Genomic DNA, 24,453 nt, shown 5'->3' with positions numbered 1-24,453 from the left:
GATATGTTGATAGTGGAAGATGTTATAGTAGTGTGTGATCAGTTGAAGACATCTTGTAACATGGTTTCAGAAATTTTGGAACAAGAGTGTACAATCATGCCCAGGTATGTCCTACATAATTGTGAATCGGATAGGGAGGTGGAGACAAATACTTTGGAGAAACTCCCATTGGAAAAAGGCTATTGTTCGGATGATGATTTACATGTTCCGCTTGTTAAGTTGAAGGATATTAATGGGCAAAGTGAGAAGAAGTCTCAACAGGTTATTACCCATCCAAAGAAACTTGATTTATGATTACTACAATTCTAGTGTGGAACGTGCGGGGTTTAGGCATGTCTAAAGCCGTTTACAAAAGTTAATGAGGAAATTTCACCTTCTATTTTGGTTCTTTCGGAGCTATTTTCTGATGAAAGTTCGATGTCGCAATGGGATGGCTTTCTAAATTTTCCGAATTTTTGTGCGAATGCATTAGTGGAGGGTAAACTTTGGATGTTTTGGGAAGAGGAAGTACACTTTGAGTTACAACATATGCCTGATCAAGTTATTTCGGGTATTTTTAGTTCTATGGACCAGAATTTCTTGGCTTCATTTGTTTATGCTAAATGCGTCAAACAAATCGCCAGGAACTTTGGAATGATTTGGAGTTTGTAAAGAGGGATGATTTCCCTTGGTTAGTGGCGGGAGATTTTAATATCATCCGTTCAGATTTGGAATGTATTGGTGGTCATACGAGGCCATTATCGGCTATGGAGGAATTTAATACTTGCTTGGACAACTATGGTCTTATGGATTTGGTTGTTACAAACAGCAACATGTCTTAGTGTAATGGTCACAGTGGAAATTCTCGGAGTTGGGCAAAACTGGATAGGGTCCTCTATAATTCGACTCTTCTTCAATCTTTGCCAAATATTTATTTTGAGTATGGAAATAGGACTTCTTCAGATCATAACCCATTGATTATTCGGTTTCATAGAAATTTGCATCGGTATGGTTCCTCTCCCTTCAGGTATCAGAATATGTGGAGTACTCATCAGTATTTTAAGTCTTGCATGGAGGAAGCCTAGAGGGAGGAATCCCATGGCACGGGTTTAGTTAGACTTGCTACTAAATTGAAGCATATGAAAGTTGCAATCCGAAACTGGAACAAGCAGGTATTTGGACATGTGCATTAGAACATAAAAAAACTGGAGGAAAGTATGGAGGTTCTAGAGGCTCGGCTCTAAGAAGGGTATTCGCCAGAAATTGAGGAAGATTTCTTCCTTTCTAAACTGGAGTTGGAAGCTTAGGAAAAGAGGGAGAAGATTCATATTTCTCAGCTAACCAAAAAGACGTGGTTGGAGGCGGGGGATAATAATACAAAGTTCTTTCATGCATTTATGAACCAAAAGAGGAAGAAGGTTATGATTCATTCATTGAAGCTTCCGAATGGAGAAGTGTTGGATTCTATGGAGGCTGTTTATGAGGGTGCAGTAAGGTATTTTCAAACTTTCTTAATAGGTGCAGGACCCAGTCGAACAACTTACCTTGATGATATTATATCTCCTATGGTTTCTAAAGAGGAGAATATTGCTTTTTGTCGTGCTCCGTTCGAGGTGGAGGTAAGAGATGCTATTCTTTCTATCCCGAGAAATAGTAGCCCAAGTCCGGATGGTTTTGGTTCGACTTTTTTCCATGATTGTTGGGATATTATAAAAGAAGAGGTGATCGATGCAGCTAGAGATTTTTTTGCTAGGTCTCCTCTTCCTAGATTTTATTCTGCAGTTTACATTATTCTAATCCCAAAAGTTCAAAATCCCCCGAGTTTTGACAAGTTTAGGCCTATTAGTCTTTGTAGTGTGATCTATAAATTTTTTTTCAAAAATTATTGCTGCAAGGATGACAGGTTTATTGTCTGCATTGATTTCTCCGGAACAGGGAGCTTTCATTCCCGGTAGAAGTATATTTGAAAATATTACATTGGCACAAGAAATGGTTCATTCTCTGCATAAGAAGTCTAATGGTGGAAATTTAATGATCAAAGTAGACATGGCTAAGGCTTAAGATAGGGTTGATTGGGATTTTTTAAACATGGTTCTGAAAAGTTTTGGATTCTCCCAGAGATTCTGTGGTTTAGTAGCGGAATGTGTTTCCTCTCCTTGGTTCTCCATTATGATGAATGGCACTTATAAAGGTTTCTTTAAACCTTCTCAAGGGCTTCGCCAAGGAGACCCTCTATCTCCTTATCTATTTATTATTTTATAGAAAGTTCTTTCTCGGCTTCTAAAGAAAAATTTTATGGAGAATAAGATAGGGGCTTGCTATCATCCTCATGGGAGCGCCTTTGGTATCTCACCTACTCTATGTGGATGACATTCTTATTTTTGCCAATGGTAAGAGAAGTTCCATTCGAATGTTTATCAAGACTCTTAAGAAATGTGAGGATTGGTCTGGCCAAATGATAAATAAAGACAATTCAAGTATTTTTTTGTCAAAGAGAATTGCTTATGCTCGGAAGCGATCCTTGTTAAGGATGACTGGCTTTGCGGAAGGAAGGCTCCCTGCTACATACTTGGGTGTTCCTTTGGTATCAGGGCGTCTTACGGCCCGTAGTTTAGAGCCTCTAGTTGATAAATTGAGGAAAAAGATAGCGGGTTGGAAATTTAAGCTTTTATCTCAAGGGGGCCGCTTAGTTTTAATTAAGCATGTATTATCATCAATGGCGGTTCATCAATTGGCAGTAATTGACATCCCTAATATTGTCTTCACAAAGTTAAATTCTATGATATCGAATTTTTTTTGGAGTGGAGTAAATGATAAAAGAAAAAGGAAATGGTGTTCCTAGCCTAATATATGTAAGCCTATTTGTAAGGGTGGTTTGGGTATTAGGGATTTTGAGGAAGTAAAAAAATCATTGCATATGAAGTTTGTGTAGAGATTGTTAACTATGGATAATCTGTGGACTCAATTCTTTAAAGTCAAGTATTTGAATAATAGACTCCACTTTAGAGAAATAAAGCCAAATAAAGGAAAAGAATTTTGGAGATCAATTGCTCGTGTGATACCTGAAGTATTAGAGCATGTTCGTGTTCAAATTAAAGAAGGGTCGACCTCTTTTTGGTTTGATCGATCGTTAGCCTCCAGTCCCCTTTGTGCTAAGGTTCAAGAAATCAGAAACCATAAGCTACAAACACGAGATTTGTTGGGATAGGGATGAGTGGAATGTTGATTTATCAGTGGATCTGTTGGGTGAAGAACGGACTGAGGAAGTAATGAACTCTGCTATTTCTTGCAAGGAGGGTCCAGATACAGTAATTTGGGAACCTTCAACAGATGAGAAATTTACCACGGCAAGTGCTTGGAAAATTATAAGGGGGCGTAAAGAGGAATCCTTTGTTTCAAAATGGGTATGGCATCCTATGTTGCCAAAACAGGTGTCAATCTGTATGTGGAAGTCTTGGTTCGCTTGTCTTCCGGTTGATACTCATATTCAAGAAGTAGGTATTCAGATGGCCTCTCGGTGCTTTGTGCTTTGGTGTTAGTTGTATGGCAACGAATACATGAAAAGCCAGGGTTAATTTCTGGCTTAGTTGTGCAAGGTGAGCCTCACAGTTAGGCATTTTGGTAGGTTTGATACCAAGTCTCATCATTTGGAGACTTTGGACTCGTCAATGTAGAGCCAGGATGGAATCAATTCATGATTCGGTGAGAATTGTGTGGCTTGATATTAAATATTGGCTGAGATCCATTTCAGATAAATTAACTAAATGTGCACCTGGTTCTTACACGGATATTGCAGTCCTTTGTGCTTTGGATATTGAAGTAAAAAATGTGCGGGTTTGTCTTCCTTGTGTAGTCAGATGGTGTAAACTTGGGATAGGTTGGGTTTAGTTGAATGTGGATGGAAGTTGTAGAGGTAACCCAAGTAATTGTGGTAGTGGAGGCATGATAAGAGATGAAAGAGAATTATTTAAAGCAGCTTTTTCCTCATTACTGGGTTATGGAGCCAATAATATGGCTGAATTGAAAGCGATTATTATAGGGATTAATCTGTACAAAGATCTCAGATTTGATCAAGTGGAGATTGCCTGTGACTCTGCTTTGTTGGTTTAGTGGATTAATTCTAGGAAGTGTTCGGTTTGGAACTTATGGGAATTGTGGGAAGAGCTTGTGTTAGCATTGAGAGGCATACATTACAAAGTGGAACATATTTACAGGGAGGCGAATCAAAGTACGGATATCTCTGCCAAGCAGGGTGAATCTGGTATATCTCAATCATATAGTTGCCAGGATGAGCTTCCACAGCAAGTCAAGGGAATGATTTGATTAGATTTGTTGGGATTTCCTTCCTTGCGCTCGTGATACTTTGTGCTGGTGTTTGTGAAGGTTGGAGTGGTTAGTTTATTCCTCGAGATCTTCCGGAGTTTTGTTTGTTTTCCACTTATAGTTTGTTTAGTTCTTATTTATTTGTTTGATTGTTGGTCATTGGTTTTTTGGTTTTGAATTAGTTGGTTAAGTCAGTTTTAGATTCTTGGGGTTTGATTTTGTTTTCCCCAAGTCTCAAGGTTGGAACCACGGTATTCCTCCGCCATAAGTGAGGGGTTTTCTAATAAAGATAGGAGGTGCCGCCCTTTTTTCCAAAAAAAATAATAATAATAATCACAGAATGTCAAACTGAAGAGAAACCAAATGATTGAAAGAGTTTATTGAGAGGATATAATGCCACTAGTCTGTGCACCTATTCAAGCATCAGCAACATGTGCAGCTTGAATAAGCATCCACAATCAACTTCAACCAAATCTGCTATTGGTTGGTCAACTACACCAGATAGAACCTTTTTTCCTCTGATCATTTTGGAGGTCCATTAGGCCTTGGGCTACAAGTCCCATTACCATTCCATCGCATGCCAATCATGTTTAAACTTGCGAGCTCCAAAATAGAATTCTCAAGATCAAACCATTGGACATCTCCTCTTCAAGATAATAGCTTTATTTATTATTTATCGACATCTAGAGGCTTTTCAATATTATTTTAAGCACCTTCACTGACATATTTAAAATAAATAATAACAAAGAAAAGGGGGCATAATACTTTTTCATCAGATCAAATAATTTAGTCAGAGTATGAGGAGACATAATGCATCCAGATAACAATGATCGATTAATCTAAAGGCATCGCTAAATGATATTCTTTCCCTTTTGATGCAATGTTTTCTTTTGTTAACGTTGTGGTGTTACTTGAAGCTGGAATTGAAACTCTATTCATGAAAGCCCCATTAGCAATCATTGTAATGATTTCCAATCCATTTGCTCAGATTGACAATTAAATGACTTCACTGAATTCACACATCAAGCATAAAATAGATGCATTTGAAAGAACTATATAAAAAGAATGAGAAGCGCACCAAATGTTCTCCAGAACCACTAACATTGCGCTTTTGAATCTCCAATTGATTTTGGCATATCGAAACGACAATTGGGGAATAATCGCTGATAGTGACACTAGTAGATTGCATTGCCATAATGAGATAGGGTTTAAGAGTATCAGCACAGTTTTCGATAACTTTCTCCCCTAGTTTGCAAGAAGCAGGTGAAACATTCTGAAACAAAGTACAAAACTGATCAATATAAAACAAGCAAAAATGAATCAAACAAACAAGATGAAACAATGTTCATGCACAGATAGTAACCTGATTCTCCTTCCTTACACTAGCTAGAATGGGGCTCAGAAGCTCCATTGATATTTCTTCACTTTCCTCTAGGACAAGACTCATGATTGCCACCATGGATGAAAACACAGCATGTGGGTGATTGGACCTTGGAGTCAAGGAAGAACAAAGCATCAATCAAGAATCACTCTAAAAATAAATGAAATTATACAATGTTGGCCTACAACCTAGTAGCTTAACGGAGAACACATCACACTTTGTTTGTGTAGATGATATTTTGATTTTTAGAGCTTATTAATTGTTGTAAATGTGTGAACTTATTTGTCTAAGAATTTTAATATGAAAGAATAAGGAGAAGTTCATGTCATTTCAAGAATGGAATAAAATAAAACCCAAGATGGACTTTCATTATCTCAGTCAAATGTGATCAATAACATATTGAAGAAATTTAATTACTTATGAGTTATGATTATAAATCCATATTAACTCTTATGATCAAATACAATTTTAAAAATATGTTAGAAAATTCTATAAATAAACTAAAATGTTCTAAGGTTATAGGTTCTTATTTTTTACTACCTGAAGTCCACCAGATATAGCTCACATAGTCGGAAGACTTAGTAGTTATGCTCAAAATCCTAGTAAAGATCACTTTGATTTTTTAGAAAGAATTCTTAAACATCTAAAAGGAACATTAGAATATGCATTTCTTCATAGAAGTTTTCCTAGCATAGTAGAAGGTTATAGTAATGGTAAACAGAATCAGAAATATTAGCATTAGTAACTGCTTTTTTACTTGGTAGGAGATCCAAATTCAGGTATACCCTTTGACTAAGTCTATAACATTGTGGCTGTAGAAGTGACAGATTTAACTAGATAAACATTATATTGATCAATATGATGATATGAAGACATTTGCAATTAAGATATAAGTGCATTAAAGGAATGTTAAATAGGAATAATTATATCAATTATTTTAAGGCTTGAGAAAAATTATGCAGACAATTCTTGATTCATCCAAGGGGATGGGCATAACAAATAGGGAATCACCAAAAAAAAAAACCCAACCTCCACTAGCAGAGATCCGTTAAAACGTAACAGTAGAAACAACTTGTAAAGCAAGAGTCGCATAAAATACTATAAATAATTTTGTACTCATCCCTACTATGACTGTGTTTAAGAGTGATGTTAGGAAGGGTTATACCCTAAATGAGCCCAATGTGAATTTTACCCTGAGGTGAAATGACACATTCCCTTGGAGGACTCACCCAAATGAGATTTATCATGAGACCATGACTACAGGATAGGGCATTCCCCCAGAGACTCTTATAAGATCATGATAAGAGCATATGACAAAAATAGCGCATTTCCCATGAACATAGCACATGCCAAGAACTTTGAGTGACACATTGAAATTTGATTAAAGGGACCAAATTCAAGGCACGGTCCAATTCGGCTCCCTAAAATGGAAACAGCTAACACAAGTGTGGGTTCAAGTAGAAAGACGTCTACACCAACTATGCATTCTTAAATTGCCCACTAGCAGTATTTTCTATAGAACCATACTTTACTCTTGATGATTTATAAGTTTCAAAAGCTGTGGAAGATTGTTAGTGAAGTTCTTACTTTTAAAAATAAAAAATAAATAATTTTAAAAAGAATTAGACAATTCTGCACTTTGAGGAGGATTATGACACTTCCAGATATAAACCTATTCAGATCGACACAAATTTATTGTAAATAGGACATTGCTAACATAGGAAACCAACTTACATTAAAGTATCTTCTTTTTCTTCTCTTCCTTCTACCTTCTCCTTGCAAATATACCAGTTTCTTATAGTTATTTTTGGGTTAACCGACCTGATTTCATCATTTCATTGTCGTTGCGCCAATTGCCCAATATCAAGCCTAGCTTTCATCATGGAGAGGATTTCCTGCTATCAGCCAAACACCCACACAAAAGAAGGAAAATTGACCTTTAGGACAGTGGCTTGTTCCTCAATTCACAAGCCAACCACAACTTTGTCTTTTCATTTTTTTTTTTTTTTGGTTTAAATTTAATTTCTATCATTATTATTTAAATTAATCTCTATTTTTTCTTAAACGTTTCAAGCCTGGCCCTATGATTAAGGCATATGTAGGATGCGTAAAGAAATTAGGAGTTGTTAAATTCAATACTAATGATGGAATAGAATAATAAGTACCCAAAATATTTCTAGATACACCACTACAAATTCATAATGAAAGGCGGTTATCGAAAAAATCCATTTTTCATTAAAAATTAAAAATCATGTGATAAAGGCATAAAGCTTGATATACATTGCTGGCCCACGACTTAACAGCTTAAGCTTTTAGGTAAAGTGGTAATCTAACATGGTATCGGACCTAGTTACCAGGAGGTCCAATTGTTCTAGTCTTGTTACTCATGTTTATTGTGTAGCGTTTAAAAAATAATTATATTCCATGTAATGGGTAGGAGATCTTTTTGTTTTTTTAATAGAAGAAGAAATTTCATTCATAGGGAAAGAATTTACAATGAGGGAGAATAAGACATCTCCCGAGGAAAATCTGGTTCAAACCAGAAGAACTAAAACAAAAAAAAATAAAAACAGAAACATGAAACCAGCCATATCCACCAATCCCTATGTAAATCCTTAAAACTAACTTCCATAAAAATTCCAAACCCGACACACCCTAAAGAAGCCATATACTGAATATTTTCCCGCACCAGTGACCAACTTATCTTCTTCCCAGAAAGTATTCATACATTATGTTCCTGCCATATACCCCACAAGACTACAAAAATGCCACTCCTCCATATAGCTAACCTATCCTTCATCCAAAACCAATGAATGAGATGACTAACAAGTCTTCAACTGAACTAGGGCAAACCCAACTCTCTTTCATAATACCCAAACAGTTTATTCCATACTCTCCATGCAAAAAGAGATGAGATGATGTCTCGGAATTCCTATAACAAAGCAATCAAACATCTGGAGAGAGAGCCTTCAAAGACCTCCTAATTTGCAGCAAGGTATTGGAACTAATTCTGTTAAGCACAACTAACCCAGTTAAAACTTTTATTTTGGGGGAACTTTGACCTTCCAAATAATAGGATAGAGAGGAAAAAAGAATTGGCATAGGTCAAGAATTCATAGAGTGATTTGCAAGTGGATTTGATCCAAAGACCAAAAATGAACATCCCTTCCCAAAGATAGGTTGCAATTATTCAACAAGGACAACAAGGAAGACAACTCCACCATCTCCCTACCATTTAAAGGTCTCCTGAGATGGAGATTCCAAGAAACCAAAGGGCTATTCAAATTGTCAACAAAAAAGGAAATAGCTCTATTCAGCTCACAGCACAATCTAAAAAAACAAGGAAAAGAAGTAGAAAAAGAAACATTGCAAAGCCATGGGTCTTTCTAAAAACAAATCCGGGAATCCCTCCATGCCTCAGGGTTAGTATAAGGAGTGAAGAGAATAAATCTGGAAAATCATGCAGGGGAGTGTTAGAGCTTGATGTACATTGTTGGCTCATAACCTAACAACTTAAGATTTTAGGTAAAGTGGTAATCTAACAACATGCAAAGTCTTAAGATTGCAAAAAAAAAATGGGGGAGCGGGGGGGCAGTTTAGAAGATTTAACACATCCCAATACAATCTACAATCCTTGTTGTTAATGAGCATAGACCAGCATTATTACTTAAAACATAAATGTGACTTCTCATATCAACATGTGAAATATATGTAAGTTGGAACCATCACATGCTTTCTGGCTGAAGAAAATTCCACAAATTCAAATGAAGGATTTAAACTACCACTCTTAGATAAACTTGATAATTTCATGAATAGAAAAGGCTCATAGAGGCTTGTGTAGGTTTAAAAAAATAATAATAACAATAATAACTTCAGTCATACAATCTATTAGATATCCAGTTCTGATCAAATTTTGTTCCTTTTTTAAAAAGAATTAACAAGCAGAGGAATTTTTTAGGCTCTTACCGAATGACTCTTAAAAATATGTGGAACATCTCAACAACCAGTGCATCACATTCGAGGTCCAGCATCACCAAGCATGACCTAACTGTTGCCATACTTTGGAGAATTGAAACTGCTTTGGAGTAACAGCGGCCAGATACATGAGACAATTTCTCAAATGCAGCTACCATCAGCTGAAAAATTGTCTGAGCACCAATAAAATTAAAAGAAAACTATGTAAAAGACCCAATACACATTATATAATAAATTTTTTTTTTAATATCATATAAAAGCTTGCTGAGTGAATACTAATTTGATGCAGTTATTCCTGTACCTTCATTATTTCGTCATCAAAAGGATTAGTTGGTGCAGTTATTCTTGTAATCTCTGATAAGCAAGAGATGGCAGAAACTTTGACATCCATACTTGAATGTTTCAGAAGTCCATCGGAAGTAAGGGCCTCCAGCAAAGGAGCAAATGAGTCTACCATCGATTTATCGGGTGATTGCTCCACCCTCGATAAAATAATTTCTGCTTTCTGGGCAACAGAATGAAGCATCAGGATGAAACCTTTTACTTGTTTTAGACATCAAAACTATTGTGCCGCGCACCCCACTTGTACCAAACACCAATACTACAACTAATGTTATTGAATATATAAAAACTAAGGCAATGCAGAAACTAATAATAAAATACAACAATAAAGAACAACACAAGAATTTAACGAGGTTCGGTACAGAATTACAGATTATTGAGAATTTCACTTGTGAGTTTGTCCTACATTGGAAAATGTGAGTGGATGATGAGTGCTTATATATATGGTTGAGCACAAGACCCAATAGGCTTAAGCTTTTGGGTTAAGTTGGTGTTCACCCATGTATAGCACACCTATGTACTCCTCTAGTGCTAACAAGTGATATCATAGCCGATGGTTCATAACTCTGGGTGAGCAACTAGCCAAAAAATTGGATCCGAATAGGGTCAAGACGTGAGAAGTAGGATTGGTTTGTAGGCCCACATGGAATACAATCTGAAACATATAAGGTGCAGTGGTAAGGCCCACTTGAGCAACTGTTGGAGAATTGGTCCCATAAGGGAGAAGATGACTTCTGTTCAAGAGGGAGAGTAATTGGAACTCACAAGTGGAGGAGCTTCTGTTCAAGGGGGAGCACTTGGAACTCATAAGTGAGGGGGAGATTGTTGAGAATTTCGCTAGTGAGTTTGTCCCACATTGGAAAAAATAAGTGGATGATGGGTGCTTATATATATGGTTGAGCCCAAGACCCAATAGGCTTAAGCTTTTGGGTCAAGTTGGTGTTCACCCATGTATATTAAGCACACCTATGGACTCCTCCAATGCTAACAAAAACCAGTCATGAAATAGAAAACTCAAAAAGCTAAAGTGGCGAAATGTGTTAGGAGAACAAAATAAAATGCACTAATAGGTCATCACAAAGGAAGAACCTATTGAATACTGAAAAGTTATGACAAAGAAACTAGCTATAATTATTGAACAAAAACACCAAGGAATCCCAAACACAATCCATATAGATTAGAAGCCCAAAAAAGCACAAAGGAACTTAGGTTTTGAGGTATTGGATTATAAATATGATAATATATATATATATATATTTAGGAAAAAGTAAGCGTAGAAAAGATTAAAGAAGGGGACAAAATTTTATACATGTAAACTATAAAAGAACCCTTGGCATTTGCTTACAAATTAAATGAAAGAAAAAATATCAATTGACATTTAATACAGTGAGGCCCAATACATTTGATAAAATTACACAAACATCACAAAAATATCCTAATTGATTTCCTATTAAACTACCAAAATTTTCCATCACACAACTAAATCTTTTTCAACCAATATCCACAAATAACACTTAAAAAACCATTAACTAGGAGCCTCTTTCCTCACTCACATTTTAATCAAATGAAAACCTACTTTTTTGCATCCTAGAAGTTCTTTTTGCTTCCTAGAAGTTGAAGGGGGGTAAAAGAAACTCATCATTAAAATTTTTCAAAATATGAAGTGTTTCTTTGAGTTTCTAAAAGGACAGCAGAGTTCAGGATTTCTCCAGCGACTACAGTGTTTTCCGGCAGCTTCTAGACTCTGCTTCTGGTGTTTGGTGGTGCATATTATCCTTCTACAGCAGCAGGCTTGAGGTTTAGGGTTTAGTTTGGTATGAACTTAGGGTTTAGGTTGGATCTTGGTCTAATACCATGTTGGATAATTGGGTAAAATGAAAGACCTAACAAAATGATAGGTCTCCCCGCCTATTTATAATATATGTCAAGTACATACCAATGACCACAATACCCTCACTAGATCTCACTCATTAACATAACACTAACACACTAATAATGCTAAATGACTAAAATAATCACAAACAGGAATAAAGAGGTGTTTGGGAATATTGGAGATCAAAAGAATACCATTTTGAATACTTTGATAAGTTTAGATAGATTAGAGTGTGGTCTGCTGTGAGAGGAAAATAGGGAGAGGAGGGTTCATCCTAGCAATGAGTTGGAACTTGGAAGTGTTCTTCGTTAAGGGAAGAAAGAATCTGGCATCAGAAATCTTGGGATCGTTGGGGTAAGGATGGGATTTCAATTCTAGATTGGTTTATAGAGTAGCTAATAGGAGGACATGGAAGTGTTTGATTAAAGAATTGGAGTTAGATTTGGGTATGGTGGTGACGGATCAATCGCAAATCGGCAAAGAGGTCACTAACTTTTTCAAACCTCTCTACACTAAGGATTGTGTGGCAAGGAGAGTGAGACTAATCGTCATTTATTTTGCATTGTGAGTTGACGATAGTGTTTTCAAATGTCAAATAATTTTTTCCAACATCGCCAAGGATTGGGTGGCTCTGAAGAATATTTTTGAATTCATATCGGTATGGTTCTAGGGCTTTAGAAGGAAAACGAACAAGAAAAGGTTTTGTAATTGTGTTGTTATTGCTATATTGTGGACACTTTGGCTTGAAAGCAACACCAAGAATTTTAGAGACCAGAGGACTCCCACAAAATTGATTTGGGAGAAAGCTACATTTTTGGCTTCCTTTTGGTTCACTTTTTTGGGGATTTTAAGGATACTCCATTGTTCATTTTTTGTTATCTAAAAAGGGAAAAAAAGGATTGATGTCTAAAGAGAAGGGCATATTGGAATATTGAGCATTCATCCCTCTTGAGTTTTTTCTTTATTTTTTATTCTCTCTTTCTTTCCTATGCTTTTCTCTTAATTTCTTGCATCCTTCTCTCGTGCCAGTCAGTTGCATCACTAAAGCTTTGGGGTTGAGGAATGAGGTATACTTCAATATAGTATGAGAGCTTTTTAACCTAAACGTTAAGAGTTTCAATCTTGGGTGCTTTCATTCTTAATTCTTATATTATTGTAAAAATAATAGGCATGTGTTTTGTCCATGCTTCCAAACTGAGTGAGCTTGATTCCCCCAACCTCCCCAAAAAAAAAAAAAAAAACAACATCAACAACAAAAGAAATGAAAGATAAGTGTCCAGAGTAATTTATCAATCCTTGTAAGCCTCAAATGATTTGTTTTGTTAAATCCCCATGCACAATTAGTTTAATTTTCTCCATCCTCTCTTTGTTGAAATAAAACCAAGAAAAAAAAACACACACACACACACAAACACCACATGAGGTGAATAATAGAAAATATGTAGCATGTATGTGGAAACACAGTTATATTCAACAAACAATCTATGACATATTCAATTTACCAAGCATTCAAACAGACGATTGAACATCAACAATGAGAAATCATTTGATCAAGATTAACATTAAAGAAATCACCACTTCTCAAACAGCCAGATTTTTTTCTATAAAAAACATATAAAATTTAGTGATGGTACAGAAAGTAAAGCCTTATTTTATTGCAGCCTAAACAGCTAATCAGCTTATCAAACACCAAAACACCCATTGATTAAGAATAGAAAAGAAATACAGAAAATAAAAAACAAAAAGTTAAAAAACCTACCATGACCACCTCAAAATCTATTCATTTTTTACCCAAAAACAAACATCAACTCATTTTGATTGCCAAATATTACTAACAAAAATTAGAAGAAAGAAAAACCATATATGACACACAATAACCACTGACAAACACTATCACTAATTCAGGAAACAGATAGCAATCCAGAAGCAGCTTACCATTGACTAAACAAACAATAATCACCCCATAAACAGTCTATAATTGATTCTGATCAACTGATATAACACAAACACCAGCAAATATAAATGCACAAACACAATAACATTAATTCAACTACCAAATCAATATGATGAGCACATAAATGAAAAACAAAACAAGAAGAAAATTACAGGCATATGGGCAAATGGGTCTTACATCAAGCAGAATAAGAACATCCCCAACAGCAGCTGGAGAACCCAGGAGGCTATTCCCCACATTCACGAGCTCTTTCTGGAGCTGTTCCCGAGATGAATCCATTGCCATGGAGCTAAAACCCCTGAATTTCGCTCAAGCTCACACCATCTGAAACCCCTTGAAGACTGAGCTCACATAACAAAGACCTGCTTACACTGCCCCACCAAATGACCTTCTATATATAGGAGTGAGAGATTTAGGGCTTTGCAGCAAAATGGAGAGCATGCAGAGGCTTGCAAGGCCAGCTAGCCAAGCCCGGATTCCGCCCAAATTATCAAATTTCATTCAGCCCTTAGCTTCAAATCCATCACTTCGCTCTGGCACTCTGCCGTTACGTGGCTTTGCCACCACATTGGCCGTTGAGAAACCATATATACTGTTGAGAGTGCTGAGGTGAGACCTGACTCAGTGGCTTTAACTCTTGTCAAGGAGCATTGACGTTTATCTATTGTCATAATTGGTTTTGTTGATTTACATGCTTGCCCTCTCTATTTGAATTTGAATTTTGATAGTATTATATAAAATTATAATTCATTAATGTGTGCATTTAATTGCCAATTCTCTTTTTTGCATCTTTATTTCATTTCATATTATGAAAATGTAAAACAATCTAAATATTTTGAGAAGGAGGGTGAAATAGAAGAAGAAGAAGAAGGATTTTTCTATGAATACTAACTACACCAACCCAAACTATGTACTAATTGTCTATCTCATAATCCTATGCCATCAAATCCTTACAACAAAAACATAAACATTATTTGCATTAATAACACCTAAATTTTGAAAGTTATTCTTTCACGTAATTCACAAGATTCAACAACACAATGGATATTTTATTATCAATGGAGTTTTAGCACTCTTTGCAAAATTGTGTTTTGTATCATATTAATGATCAAAATATATACACAAGAAAAAGAAAAAAAAAAAACCTATTTTTGATTCTTATACCTATGAACTCCATTTGATCCGATGAAGAAACTTTGAGTGTTCTAGTGGGTTGATTATTTTGCTCTTTTATCTTCCAAAATGATACAAAATTTTATGCACATCAATCTTATGTTTTATGTTTTACCATTGACAACATGACAAGATGACACACACTTTAGGGAAAAAGGATCCTAATCCTAATTTGATGCCCAACAATGACTTCAGGTAACCCTTTTTTCAACCCATATTTTCTTTCTTTTAATCATAATGGTACCAATGCCAAACCCAAAAATAAAAAAATTATGATAAGAACTTTACCATTGAGAAGAGACATATCATGACTTCAAGCTAACAGTGTAAAGCAATTGATCTTTATCTAAATCAAGGAGATGGATTCGACTACACTAATTAAGACAAATATGAGAACTTGTGACAGCATGATTACATTTTCTAGAAGTTAATATATAGTCTCTTGATGGAAGAGCAATAAACAAAAGCATTTCATAGTATTCATGTTCCATATTAGGATCATAGAATGAGATTCATACAATGAACTTGTGCAGTAATCGAAACTAGTAGTCATACTCATTATGGATGGCTAAAGAAAGGGCAGAATTTTTAACATTTATATTGTTCTCTAATTCTAATATATATATGGTTAATAACTTTTGTATTATAAAGTAATATGAAATCAGATGGAGAGGAGAATAGGGTTTACATCTGCATATTGTTCCATGAGTCGATTTTAAGCACCACTTTAGTTTCTTCCTTTGACCTTGTCCATCCTTCTTTGTCCACATCTTTGAAATATTTTCTACATGATTCATGATGTAGAATCTCTCCAAAATAAACAATGAAAAGTACACCAAAGTCAGAAATGGAGAAGCAAATAAAGTGAATAGTGATCTCTAACCACATGTTACAATTCCACTCACTTGGGAAATTAAATAGTATACATGTCACTCCGTGCTGTCTATGTGATTGTTGCTTTGATATAAGGCACTGTGTCGTAATAAACATGTTGTTGAAGAAATGGGATTCACTCACCACATGTCTTACATTTAAATAACAGCCACACAACATGTGGAAGGACAAGTTCACTCTATAAGTTCTCTTAAACTTGGGTTACAAATGCATAATGGATGCTTCTTTTCCATTATCAATCATTAATAAATCAATTAAATGCTAGATTTTCAAAACAAAGAAGCAACTAACCACAAAGATGCAAATAAAAAGAAACTTCCATTTGCATAGTATATTCATAACTTCTAAAAAGGAAGAAAAAATATATGTGTGCCACCACTCATCACCTAATATAGTGATGTAATCCTCATCATAGCCTATATTAGAATTGATAACTAAAGGATAGTGTGACAAATACTTAGTGTAACAAATAAAACACCTAGAAGTGGAAAGTGTGTATATTCAAGTCAAATTGGAATTGTTGCAAAACAATTGAAAATTAAGTAAAGATATGCAAAGCATTTTGTATAAGATAAAGAAGGGAGGGAGAGAGACCAGCAAGTTACAATTTTGTAACATACTAAGCACCCTTTAAAATTTATTTATTTTCTCCTTTTAGGTCTCACAATTTAATTTTCTTTTATTAATCCATGTTATCTTTTTGTCTTTTATTTTTTGGCATATATCAAACATTATTAATACTCTATGTTGTAGTTAAACTTTCACCAAAAAAATATTAAGGATACCACTTCTAAGTTTATTCCAAATCAAAAAGCTGAGTGGAAGATGAGAAGCTTATATATATGGATGTTTGCAAAACCTAATTGCTCAAGATTTCAAGTTAAGTTGGTGTTCACTTATGTATATCAAACTTACTCATATGGACTCTTCTTGTGCTAGCTGATGATATCAAGCTTGGTTAAATGTATAGTATCACGGTCCCACATCGAATGTGTATGAGGGAGATCTTGGTCTTATAAGGATAGTTTGGGCTCCAACTATGTGAGGCGCTTTCTATAGGACAAATTCATGTAGCCAGTGAGCCAAAGCGGATAATACCTCAATGAAATTGGGCCAAAGACTGTTAAATTTAGTATTAGAGCCACTGTGGGGGTACTATCATGTGGGTGGATCCTACATAGAGGCGTAAGCCACTATAACGAGGACGTCCAAGATCAGGTAGAAGAGTATGTCACAGTCCCACATCAGATGTATATTGGGGAGATCTTAGCTTTGTAAGGATAGTTTGGGCTATAATTATGTGAGATACCTTTTATAGGACAAATTTGTGAGGCTTTTGGGCCAAAACTGACAATACCTCATCAGAGTTAGGTCCAAGATCATTACATATAACTAAGGAGGTTCAAATAGGAGCACTTATCATATTTGGAAAGGAAGAGTGGATGACTTTCTTTATTGCAAAAAATATATATATCATGCTCCTATTGTTGGCGACTTATCCAGATTTAGTGATAAAATGAATAAAGATTAGTAATTGTTAAATGAGCAAGTAAATGGTCATTTCCACAATAGGTTGATGATAATGCCCATAATCATATATATGCTCGACAAAATTGATGCACACTCAACTTGAACAACTTTGATGGAGTTTTAGCCTAGAAAATAGGGGAAAGAAATTGTACATGATAAAGAAGTTTATGAATTTAAAAGTATAAATATGGTACTTCTTTTGCTAACCATTTGAGTGAAATGTAGGAAATTATAAATTATTTGGTCACTCTAAAGATTTCTTTAGTAATGAGGTGCAAGATTTATGATTTCTTGGTTCTTTGCTAAATAGTTGGAAGACTTTTAGACCTTTTATTATGAATTCAACTCTTAAAGGAGTTGTGTCTACTTGTGTGGTAAAAGGTAACTTATTCTATGAAGATACAAGGAGAAAATGCTACGGGTTCTTTATTCTCTCAAACAAAATCTCTCATCAATAAAATATAGAGAGAAGCTAATGCTTTCTAGAAGCTTTAGTTTGTGCATTCCCTGGGAAAACCAAGAAAAGAGAGGGAAAATGTTTTGTTGAAAATTTTAAGCTGACAAGGGTTATATAGCTAGCTTGTTTTAATGATAATTGAGTTGAAATTTTGACAGAATGTTCATGGCCATCATCTTTCTTAATTGTAATGGCATAATTGTCATTTGGAGCTCTCTATGGTTGGTTTTCATTGCTTGGGTAGTAGCCTGTTTTGGGTGAGACCTCTACATATGTCATTCTTGTTTGGTTTCACCTATGATGGTGACAACTTATATTGTGTTGGGAGCTAAGAATTTATTGTTCTTGATGATTATTGCAAATGTGTGCCTCTAGTTTCATCAAGGGAATACTTATTGGAATCATACTATTGTGTAGTAGAAGATGCTTTGATTCTAAGGGTTTTTTCCTTTCACATTAAGGGGATTTTCACGTAAGTCTTGGTATCCACTTTATGTGAATGTGACTAATTTTATTTTTATTTTATTTGGTTGTCAATGACTTGATTTCTTTGGTCACTAATTATTCAAGTTGATTTTTATTTAAGCTAGAGTGAAGGATTATCTTAATTATGCTTTTGTGTTTTTGACATCATCCACCCTTTTTTTCCCAACATCAACAACTTGAGTTGGGCTTTAAGTGTTCAGGTATATCATTCCACAATGTAGAGTATGAGGAAAAAGAGTGGTGGATCCTATCGATGTTGATCAAGTAAAGGAATAGACTCCCATAGTTTTCAAGAATTTTTCCATGATTAAGTAATGACTCCAGGTTGGTTACATGAATTGAGAATGACTTATGTTCGAGTGGAAGTTGTTGATATTGAGAGAGAGACTATCAAGAAATTCTACTCGTGACTTTGTCTCACATTTGACTATTGAGTGGAGGATGAACATCAACTTATATATAATTGGAATAAGATCTAATGGCTTAAACTTTTTAGATGAGTTGGTTCTCACCTATATCTATCAAGCTCATTTATATATGTCTAGTTAAGAAATTTCGGCTTGTGAGTTTGTCCCATATGAGACAATTGAGTGGAGGATGAGCATAAACTTATGTCTATGGATTGGATTTAGATATAATGGTTTGAACATTTTAATCAAGTTGCTTCTCACTTATATATATCAAGCACGTTCATAAGGACTCTTCATGTTTTAACAAGATAACTTCACAATTCTTACGTGACAAACGATCCATCTCTTACTTAAGAAAATATATTTTGTTCACTCTTAAAGATTCCTAAGTATTCCTTTTTCTTATTAAAATATGTATTTATGTTAAAAGATCACATAGGATAACTCTTAAATCATTTTTAGCAAATTTGTTTTTGTTTTCATATCCATGTCACCAATATATCCTTTATAACCTTCATTGTCCTTTCCTGTGTAATCATTCATACCTACTCCTATGAATATTTTCCCTCCTCAATATCCCTTATATAATATTATCCATATCTTCTAACAATTAGGTCTTCAAGTCTTTCGCCAAGCCTATTTAGGAGCATAAATACTAATGAGATTTACTATATACCTTGTTATAGACCATATTAATTCTTATGATTCTATGCCCTGCACATTAAACATATCTAACACTATCTTTTTAGTCTTTGTCTACAATGATGTCTGTCTTCTTTATTTTTTGTTATGTATTTTTCCTTAGTGTACCAAACTTTTAATCTTGACTTTTCATTCTCTAACTTTCTTCTTTGCCTACTTAGTTTGTTAAAGGCAAATTATGCTATTTATTTATTTTATTTTCAAAACTTCATGCTAATTACTCCTATACTTCCACTAGTAAGGATCCCAATGCTATAAGTTTCTAATCTAACACTCACACCACACAAAAATGCACACGCAAGTGTGCGCGTACACACAGAGACACATAAAAGACACACAAAACCATATCATGAAAGAAAGAATGAATATTCATGATATTTTACAAAAGTAAAGTATTTAGAAACACCATCCCACATCATAAAATCACAAGAATATACTCAAATTTAAGCAAAAAAAATATAACAAAAATACAATAAAACTGAAATGATTTAATCAAGTAAATTATTTATGTGAATGACTAACAAAATGTGAAGAACTAAATATTGGATTCTATGTAAACAGAGTCCTAGTGACATTTTGACCTATAATAGATATGAAATCTATGCACACTAATAAAAAAATAACATATAAAATTTAGGAGCCTTATGGCATAAGGATGTATTTTTTTTCTTTTTTACATTTGAGTAGTGAGGAAAGTTTATTTTCAAGAAATAATAATAAAAACAATAAGTAGTGGAACCCAAGTTAACATGATACTAGTAATGTTTGGACCTTGAACACATAAGAGGAATCTATACATATAGATTAACAAGAATACATAAGACAAGGAAACAAATAGAGAAAGATAAAAGTAGATAAAATATCATTTTGTTTTATGATGTCTCATTCAATTTACAAACAAATGAATATTACTTTTGAAAATTTTTAGATACACATTTGAGTAGTAATAAAATAAAAAAAAACAATGCTAAAATGAAATAAAAATAAAAATAAAGGCGTTACTCAAGTTTTATAACAATCGTATTAAAAATAAATACCAACATTATGAAGATGATTATTGTCAAAAAAAATAATATGAAATACATTGTACAAATTTGCAAATTTCTTTTTGTAATGCCCATATATCTATTCACTCTTTATTTGTATAAATGAAGAAAAGATAATACATGATGATGAGACTAAAAATAGCAAACTAAAAATGAAATGACTAAGTTTATATGATGATTAATCTGCAAAGACAAAATTTCCCCTATGAAAAATATATTATCTATATGCCAAAAGTTTCTAGAATTCAAATGAACAAATAAATATGTGCGATCACATGAGAGACAGAGAATGCATTTAGTTGATTGTCTACATTCATTCAAAATGAGTTATTTAAAAATTAATATATACAAATATTTACCTGGGAATCCTCGTCTGGTTGAGATTCGCTGGTTTGCAATTTTCGATCTAGGGTATCAAAAGCAAAGCTGAAAAATCTAGTTTTGATAAATTTTATCATGTTAGGGATGAAATCGTACAATTTTAGGATAGATCTTAAATAAAATTTAGGGGAATAACACCCTCGCTTCAAAAGGCAAGTGTGTGTGTGTGTGTGTGTGTGTGTGTGAGAGAGAGAGAGAGAGAGAGAGAGAGAGAGAGAGAGAGAGAGAGAGAGAGAGAGAGCGATAGAGGACTCAAGTCATTCACATTTAATTTTAGGGCTCGACATTAACTAATGGTTAGTTTGGCTATATATCATTGTCGTATCATAAGAAAATGTTTCAGAACTTAAAATATAAGTGGTAATTATAATAAATATTAAGCTCTAATTTATTGATACGTTTTTGAAATAACACGAATTTTGTTTTCATTTTATAACTAATCAAGTTAGGACTCCTTGACAATTGTTTTTAGTTTTTGCATGCACAAATTTTTAACCCGTTTGGGCCATTCTCAAAGTAGTAAAACTAACTATAATAGGTTTTTAAGGGATAAATTTGTCTAAATGACTTAGAAATGTTGCTCATCGTAATTGACTTTTATTAATTAAGTTTTAACCTTAGTTACTATGTTAATAATAGTAGTACTTTTGAACAAGATTGATTTTTGTTATTTCAAAATTAAAAAAAGGAAAAAGAAAATTGATTTGATAGTAGTCAAAATAAGGAGTTACAAGGTTGATTATTTTAGCATGTATAGCATCATACTTAAAAGGAAAAAGAGGAATATTTTGCAGTCGACAAAAGAAACGACTATTCCATTCTAGAATTTGGTTTGGAAAATAAGCTTTTTAAATAAGTTACTTTTTCATGAATTCTTAACTTTTTCATCCTGTTCTTATATAATATAACTTTCAATCTAATAGTCTTTAAATTTTTTAAAAAGTGAAAAAAAAAATGCAAAGAATTTCGATAATTTGAAGAAAAAAAATGTAAATAATTTTAAAAAACAAAATGATTTTAAAATGCTTAATATATATGGACAATGACAATTTGGTGATCATAAATTGTGGCATGAGTACTAACAAGTCAATTAAAGTAATCACATTGGTATTTATGTAAGTCGACATAGTAGTGATATAGCATGGTCGACTAAAGGATTTTTATGGGTACAACAATGACTTCCATAAGTGGTGCCACAATAATAATATTATCAAGTTATATAAAAGAAATATTCAAGTAGTTAGGATTCATCGCGCATTTTGAAATTTGACCAATGAAATGACACATGGACACAATTATTTTGACAAGATAAAATCCTTTTGTTAACTGAGTACATGGTCTTTCATATCGTTCATATCAAGAAATTACTATACATTTTTATTTAATTTATGTGTTTGTAAAAGAATTTTTAGAATTCTAAAGATTTTTTTTATAGAGGAACTCACATAAAAGCACAAAATTATTTGAATCATATTAGGAGCAAATTGTTTAACTGAGTGAGAAAATTTTTGTACTTGCATACACATTTTTAAATATGTTTTAACGTTTTAGAATAGGTAGTTGTCCTACTATCCTATTTTTAGGCCTGACATTGATTTTGATAATAATTTAAGAGATATAGAATGGATAGAGATTATGAGGGCATTGGTGAACAAAGACAGAGATTAATGAAACCCAAAACATTTCTTGTTCAACATTGAATGAGAAAGGATTTGAATGATTCATTTCCCTACATATAACTCATTGTGAATTAGAAACTATCCTTCCTTGTGGTTAATAGTTCAATAAAGTTAATTTGGTCACTTTAATAGGCAATATTTTTTTTTTAAGAAAGTTGTAAATGAGTTGGTAATTTTTGAAATTACCATTTAACCTATTATCCCAATGACTATTAATTAAATTATGAACAGTTTAAAAATTATAAAAAAAAAATGAAGTTGTCAAGAAAAATGATTCACTTCATTAATAATCAAAGTTGTCAAGTGCACATACCTACAACTACATTAATGAGAGTTCAGGCTCCTTTAGTCAAGTCTTTAGTTTTTACTTAAGTGTGTCGCAATACTTAATTTGAATTGGTTGGCACTCCTCTCTAATTTTCCTTTTTTCTTTTCCTTTATTACAATGTTCTCTCCCTCTCCCTAAATATTTCTTTGACTAGACTGGGTGCATGCATTCTATTTAATATATACATTTTTCCATTTTTTATAATTCATTCTATGTGTGTGTATATATATATATATATTTGAAAAATATTAAAGAGACGTGTGTAAGTATCGAACTTATTTTTTTATTCAAAGTTCTCAACTTTTATTACATATAAGAAAGAACTTGAGGCCAATTCCCGCACGTAAGAAAGAGCACTGGGGGTTTAATTACACGTAGATACACTCACAGAGCCAGCGGTACCTGTGGATGGTGAGAATTTACTCTGTAAGTCAGCGGAGACCGTAGATGGTGAGAGTTCGTTCTGTGAGTCAACAAGGACCGTGGATGGTGAGAGTTCTCTGTGAGCCAGTGGGGACCGTGGATTGTAAAGGAGATGTGTTCTGAGGATCGGGTTGGTCGAACGTCCAACTAATGCATGAAAGCCGTGTCCGTATTCCGGACTTTACCTGATCAGCGAGACGTAGGGGAAGGACATTAATCCGTAGGTTTGGTGCCGCACCAGGGGGTCCAAAGGGCTTGTTGGTGGCTAGAGTTCCTATGTAATAAAAAAGAAAAAAAGAAAAAAGAAAGAACTTGGGGCCATATCATTAATTATAAAGAAAAAGTTTGAGAACTTTGAATAGAAAAATAAGTTTTATACTTAGACACGTCTCTTTCATATTTTTTGGATATATATATATATTAATTATAAAGAAAAAGTTTGAGAACTTTGAATAGAAAAATAAATTTGATAATTAGACACGTCTCTTATATATATATATATATATGAAAAATATAAAAGAGATGTGTCTAAGTATCAAACTTATTTTTCTATTCAAAGTTCTCAACTTTTATTACATATAGAAAGAATTTGGGGCCACATCATTAATTGTAAAGAAAAAGTTTGAGAACTTTGAATAGAAAAATAAGTTTTTTTTTTTTTTTAACTAAAAGAGGACGGTACCTCCATTTATTTATTAATATACCATCACTTTTGGCGGAAGAATACCGTAGTTATAAGATAAAACAAAAGGGAGAGTACAGAAAAACCCTTCCAAAAAAACTAACACCAGCAACCAACCAAATTAGGATAACAAAATTAAATAAGTTTGATACTTAGACACATCTCTTTTATATTTTTCAGATATATATATATATATATATATATATATATATATATATATATATTAAAGAGACGTGTCTAAGTATAAAATTTATTATATTTTAATTATAAAGAAATAGTTTGAGAACTTTGAATAGAAAAATAAATTTGATACTTAGACACGTCTCTTTAATATATATATATATTTGAAAATATAAGAAAAGATGTGTCTAAGTATCAAACTTATTTTTCTATTCAAAGTTTTCAACTTTTATTAAATAACTTGGGGCCACATCA

General features: G+C 33.6%; 1 protein-coding gene across 10 annotated transcripts in view; it reads right to left on the bottom strand.

Moving 5' to 3' along the window:
* The window catches only part of LOC131157258 (sister chromatid cohesion protein PDS5 homolog C-like), a 44,129-nt gene extending 22,943 nt beyond the window's left edge, over nt 1-21,186 (bottom strand). For 4 of the 10 annotated variants that reach the window (XM_058111251.1, XM_058111252.1, XM_058111255.1 and 1 more), the window contains exons 1-5: nt 14,005-14,452; nt 9,960-10,163; nt 9,650-9,831; nt 5,684-5,792; nt 5,381-5,575 (exon numbers count right to left, since the gene is read on the bottom strand). In XM_058111251.1, coding sequence (XP_057967234.1) covers nt 5,381-5,575; nt 5,684-5,792; nt 9,650-9,831; nt 9,960-10,163; nt 14,005-14,112 — 798 coding nt within the window. In that variant the 5' untranslated portion in view covers nt 14,113-14,452. Of the gene's footprint in view, nt 1-5,380; nt 5,576-5,665; nt 5,793-7,417; nt 7,577-9,649; nt 9,832-9,959; nt 10,164-14,004; nt 14,532-15,688; nt 15,810-20,884 lie in introns of those variants that run through there. The other 6 variants (XM_058111249.1, XM_058111253.1, XM_058111248.1 and 3 more) reach the window with 5 other exon arrangements.
* Between the last annotated feature and the right edge of the window lie 3,267 nt (nt 21,187-24,453).

The sequence above is a fragment of the Malania oleifera genome, chromosome 6, assembly GCF_029873635.1.
Source record: "Malania oleifera isolate guangnan ecotype guangnan chromosome 6, ASM2987363v1, whole genome shotgun sequence".
NCBI lineage: Eukaryota > Viridiplantae > Streptophyta > Magnoliopsida > Santalales > Ximeniaceae > Malania > Malania oleifera.
This window is presented reverse-complemented; position numbering and strand designations above follow the sequence as displayed.